This window comes from Corvus cornix, chromosome 4 (assembly GCF_000738735.6).
Source record: "Corvus cornix cornix isolate S_Up_H32 chromosome 4, ASM73873v5, whole genome shotgun sequence".
In the NCBI taxonomy this organism is placed as follows: Eukaryota; Metazoa; Chordata; class Aves; order Passeriformes; family Corvidae; genus Corvus; species Corvus cornix.
Window position 1 is genome coordinate 49,199,045 of NC_046334.1, and position 5,880 is coordinate 49,204,924.

A 5,880-nucleotide genomic window follows, 5' to 3' on the forward strand; every position below is an offset into this window, starting at 1 on the left:
GCCAAGGGACGCGCCGCTGCGGAAGGCACCGGCTTTGGGCCGGCAGCGGGGGCCGGGGCGGGGGTCGCCCGGCGGGAGGCGGCGGCGGCGATTGCCACCGCGCTGCCCGCCCCTTGCTCCCCTCCCAGGTCTGGTTCCAGAACCGCCGCGCCAAATTCCGCAAGCAGGAGAGGGCGGCGGCGGCGGCGGCAGCAGCCGCCAAGAACGGGGCGGCCGGCAAGAAGTCCGACGCCTCCCGCGACGACGAGAGCAAGGAGGCCAAGAGCACCGACCCCGACAGCACCGGCGGCCCCGGCCCCAACCCCAACCCCGCTCCCAGCTGCGGCGGAGGCGGTGGCGGCGGACCCAGCCCCGCCGCCGGGCAGGGCGCGGCAGGACCCGGGGGCCGGGGGGCGAGCCGGGCAGGGAGCGGCGGGGCCTGGCGGGCTGGCGGCGGCGGGGCCGGGGCAGGGCTGGCGCCAGGGCCGGGGCCCATCACCTCTATCCCCCGACTCGTTAGGCGGCCCTTTCGCCAGCGTCCTCTCCTCGCTGCAGCGACCCGGAGGCACCAAAGGCAGCCTCGTCAAGAGCGGCATGTTCTGAGCGGCGGCGGCGGCGGCGGCGGCCCCTCCCGCTCATTAGTATCCGCCGCCCGCCCATAGCAATGACCAGGGGCCCGGGCTGCGCCGGGCTCCGCGGGGCAGGGACCCCGCGCCCTCACGGGGGCCGCGCCGGCTCCCCTCGCCTCCGGCCCGGCGGCGGGGCCGGCCCCGCAGCGCCTCCGCGGGGCGGGGCAGGGGGCGGCCGGGCGGGGAGCGCTGCGCGGGCGCGGGGGCAGCGGCGGGCCGCGGGACTGTGCCCGTGGGCGGCCCGGCAGCGAGGGGGGGGGGACCCTTCTCGCCCGTGGGGTTTTTTAAGTTCCTTTTCACGGTCAGCCGGAGGGACAAAGTGTCTTCTTCCCCTCCTCCCCTCCTCCCCGCCCACCCTCTCGCCGACCCCGGCCCCGCGCCTGGGGGTGGTCCTTCCTCCACCGTCCGGTGTCACCGTCCCTCCGTTGGGTCTTGGGTCACTCCGTTGCCGCCGCCGCCGGCTCCCCGCCGGGTCCGGCTCTGACCCGGCGGCCGCCGCCGCTTCCTTACCGCGGATCCGGCCCCTGCAGGGCCCGCGCTCCTCACGGTGGGCGGCCTGTATTTATTATTAATGAATTATTATTAATTATTATTATTACACGGTCTACGCAGTTTTTAGGCATCTCCGTTAGGATTTTCTAATTTTATTTTAAAAGGCACAAACTATAGCTCTTAGTTGAATGTCGCCAGGTATGCTTTCTCTTTTTCCGTGTCTTTCTACAACTGTGTTCTGTGACTCAACTGTATAGTGTTAATATCAGTACAGACTTGTCTAGTTGACCGTATAAATAATGTTTTCCCTTCTCGTAGTCTCTATGGCGTGTCTTTATGGAGAAATAAGGTTCTCACGGGTTCGGTTCCCTTTGCGTTTAGAGAGACCAGGTTCAGCCAATTATATATATTTTTATTATTGGTTGCATGTCGTCTCGTTTTTTTCTTTTCCTTACCTGTTGGAATATGTTTGTGAGCATAATCGTCATAAATTATGTTCAGGGTTTCCAGATTTATTTATATGTGGTTAAAATGAATGCTTCTATTTAAAAGGGGAAATATTTCTACATGTGCATATAGTTTTCCAAGAGTGTACCATTAATTGATTGTTGATAATAAAAACCAAAAGCAAACATAGTTACGGTGCTCTTCTGACTTCTTGTAAGGGCTCTATTTGGGGGGAGGTCTAGGGGTTATTTCTGATAGAGATCCAAGGCGCATGTCACAGAACCTGAACTGTGTCACCAAAAGAGTTGCTCAGCATCATCAATCTCCGTTACCATCAGGAAGACCATAACTGCGCGTCCCATCATTACTGCCTAATTGTGCCCTTATTACTTATTTCCAAACAGGCTGTTTGGGGGGAGGGAGATGTATCAGATTTGGCCTTTTGTCACTTCCTCGGAAACTGGAGATGGACAATATTAAGCGATATCCGTTAAAAGGAAAACAAAAAGGGCAAAACCCACAGGCCCGGTTTGCCAGCGGGCACAGCGTCCCGCCGGCCGGCGGAGAGCCTTCGCCAGCCCTTACACCGGCACTTCTGCTGAATCCCTCTGCCGATACCGAGGGCAGAGAGCGGGGCCGCCCCGCGGGGACTGCGCGGCCACGGGCTCGGCTCCCACCCGGGCCAGGAGCCACCCGGCGGCCCCACACGCTGGGACCGGGCTGTGATTAGCGGCGGGCAGCGGGAGGCAGCGGGACGGGGCAGGGGGAGGCAGCGGGACGGGGCAGGGGGAGGCAGCGGGACGGGGCAGGGGGAGGCAGCGGGACGGGGCAGGGGGAGGCAGCGGGACGGGCAGCGCCCGGCCCGGTCCGACCCTGCCCGGCTGTGGCCCTGGCCCCGGCGGCGCGGCCCCGGCGGCTCCTCCGCACCCCGGCCGGCCCCTGCCCCGCCCCGGCGTGGTGGGGGGAGTTGAATCCCCCGGCCGATGTGCCGGGTCCCTGCGGAGCACGGGGTAGCTGAAGACACCCGGCCTCGCCAAGTCGAGCAGGCAACCCGCTCCGTCCGAAAACCCTCAGGTGAGGACAGGTTCCCTCCCCGAGAAGAGCCGGGGTCGCCGCTCATCCCGATGCCCCTGCCAGGGCAGCTCCTGCAGCCGGGCATTCGCGGGTTCGCTGCAGGGACGTCGGGGTGATGAACTCTGTCTGACTCTGGCACAGTCCGTGGAAAAAAAAAAAAAAAGGGAAAGAAGTCTGTAGTCGGTTTGGCAGAGAAGCAAACTTTGCAAGGGCCTTGTTATCTGCAGCGTGCAACATCTGCACGGCTGGAGGGGCTGGGGAGAGCACGATTGAAAATGTGGCAAATGGATCGGTGCTGTTTCACTAATAAAGTACTTGAATCGTCAGGTTTAAAATGCTATGATAAAAATATGCAGTGTATTTTCTGGAATGCATTTTTAAAATATGTGTTTTGTTTTAATGCGGGCAGATTTTGCCATTTTACTTTTTCTTCTGAAAGTGATTCCATGATCTAAGAACATCTTTGTTGGAAGTGAATGGACTGCCTCTAGGAATTACCCAGCTGTGGATTGCAGAGCAGTTCTGCTGATAGTAATCCACAGGTAAAGATTTTCCTGCTGGAGAAGCTGCAGTGCTCAATCTGCTTTACCATGGCTGAATTGACCCCTGAGCTTTTAGAGAAGGTGAGACCTGTATTACAAGTAAAGCAACCAACCAGCCAAGGGTGCTTTAAAGGTATCTCTCCTGGTCAGGCCTTGCTGCGTGAAGATGATGAGGTTACATTTTATGGCATGCTGTTGTGATTTGAAAACATCGAGAGATGACAACACACTACTATTTTTTGGCCAAGTTCACTATTTTGTCTACTAAAACTTGGGCTTTATTTCTAATACAAAGGTTTCAGCTTCCTACAGTGAATCTAGCTACCTGTCTGCTAGACCTCTCTTTTCTCACACTGTAAACTGATTTGCATTTTGATCTATCTTCTTCCTGGTAAGTTAAATAGGCTGTGTTCTTTATGTGTCCAACTATCCCTAAGGCTCAAACTTCTACAATTTTTCCAGATGTGGAACCACTCTCTCCTGTTTCTGAAGATGCCTTGCAGAAGGGATACTAGGATAGTACCAAACAGTGCAGTGTCTCTCAATAATGGTTCATGCAGAGCTAAGATCACTGTATTTCTGATCACAATTTCCCACTTAGGTATCTAAACTTCTCATTAGTCATTTTTGGAGATTTCTGTTCTGTCACTGACCCATAAATCCTTTCCCAAGCCACTGTTTTCCATGTTCTGGTCACCCCCACAGCAAGGGGGACCATGGGAGGCCTGAGGGATATGGCACTCATGATTCCTAAGGACCAGTGTGCCTGTGGCAGACCAGTTGGAATGGTTAATTCATCAACCTTCATGATTGCTCAGTCAGGTAGAAATGGATGGTTTGAAAATACACAAAGTTAACTTCTCCTGCCTGTCTGCAAATGCAGGAGTTGGAAAAGGAGTATTAGTTAAATGAATAACCTAAGGTTGGTGCTGATCTTTACAAGCACAGAAGCTAGAGCAAGGCCATGGGGTACCCAGCAGGAGCCCAGGTAGGAAGAGGATGCCAAAAGGCTGCTTACCAGTGGTACCAGTGAGAGCTGAACAGGCAAGGTGATCCTTAACACTAAGAGGTGCTCTGGGGCTCACAAGGTAAGGAGGTCTGGACAAAAGGACCCAAGAAGCTAAAGATGCTCCAGTAAAAAATGAATGTAGTATGGGGTTTTTTTTCCCCTTGGGTTTACCCCCTCACATTGTTCAAATAAAGAATAATTTGTTATACAATCCAACTCAAATTCAATATGAGCATGTTGTATTTTGAAGGGGTCGGATGTAAATTCACATTGTGTGTTTGGAACAATTTGAGTGTTTCATTGTTTGCTCTTCTAAATACCAAGAGTTAGAATTCAGGTCTAATGTTGAATTTGGCTCTTGCACACAGCCTCACTTCCTTTTCTCCAATACATGAACAGAAAAATTAATTCCTGATTGCAGTATGACTCTCTTTGATGGATGCATTAATGCAAACATTAATTTTGCTACTAAGGAATACAAGGCCAGCATACAGGAAAACTACAATTAATAAAAACACTCCCTTTCAATGATAAGTAAGTGTGTCTAAATAGTTTAATCTTTATATATTTGCACTTATTTGAGTTATCAAACTTTTACCACCAATGGGAAAAGGAGATGTCATGAAAAGTGCCTGTGGTCCATCAGAATATATATTTTAAACACTCTTTTCCTTCCGCACTGTTGAAGTGTACCTGGCAGGAATCCCCTAAACAAGCCTGACTCCAGTCAAGGCTGTCAGCTCACTGCTGTGGTCTGAAGCATAAGCTCTTTCTGAAGTCAAAATCTGGGGTTTCTTTACATGGATAGGATCCCCACAGTACAGAGGGGGAATGGGACACAAAACTCAGTGTTAATTCCTAGACACCTGTGAAACTAGTACCTGTCTGTAACTCTTGATGCACATTTAGCCTGAATTGCTAAGAGTCAAAAAACATTAATGTATAGATTACTCTCATCATCAGTAAAGCAGATCAGCACTATGAAGGCTGTATATCAATGGGAGATGAAGCCTTCTATTTCTGCCACCAATTCAATTTGTTCTTTTACAAGCTATCACCCAACAACTGCTATGAAAAAAGCTGGTGGCTTCATCCCAGGTGCTACTAAAATCTGGCTCCATCTTAGAAAAACACCTTTGTGCCTTGTGCTTCGCACAACAGCTCATCAAGTAGGCCAAGGAATGATTTGAAAGGAAAACCATCTTCTTGATTTGTGGGAACTTCATCCAGAAACAGCTCAAGAAATTTTAGCCGTGAAAATAAAGCTCATGCTTTCATATTTTAGGCTGAAAATTTTCTTTGGAGAGAGGAAATCCTCTTTTGGGCCGATCCTTGTCATGACTATCATATCAACAGGAAATAAAAATAGTTGCACTTAAAAAGAAATATTATTTCATACTATTATGACAGGCTAAGGCCTACTTCTTGCCATTTCTTTCGGAAAGAGAGGTAGTAAGGGAATGCCAGTGACATCTCTTGCTGCTTCAAAGAGTGTTTAAATTACATATGAAGTCTGACAACAGTATTAGATAAAACTTCAAAGCGGTCTTGGGAAGTACAAGTGAGCAAAACTATGCCTTTCCAGCAGTCTGAAATCTAATGTCAGCACTGAGGCCTCTATCATCAGGCTTAGCATATGGATGGGGTCTTCAGAAGCATCCACTACAGTATTGTTTCACAGAAAGATGTTTATAGAAATAGAATCAAT

The 5,880-nt window shown here is 51.6% G+C and overlaps 1 protein-coding gene across 1 annotated transcript in view; it reads left to right on the plus strand.

Moving 5' to 3' along the window:
• PHOX2B (paired like homeobox 2B) overlaps positions 1-665 on the plus strand; it is a 2,145-nt gene extending 1,480 nt beyond the window's left edge. The window contains 2 exon segments of the mRNA XM_039551384.1: positions 129-385; positions 387-665. Of these exon segments, the coding sequence (XP_039407318.1) occupies positions 129-385; positions 387-582 (453 nt within the window). The 3' untranslated portion in view covers positions 583-665.
• The last annotated feature ends 5,215 nt before the right edge of the window (positions 666-5,880 follow it).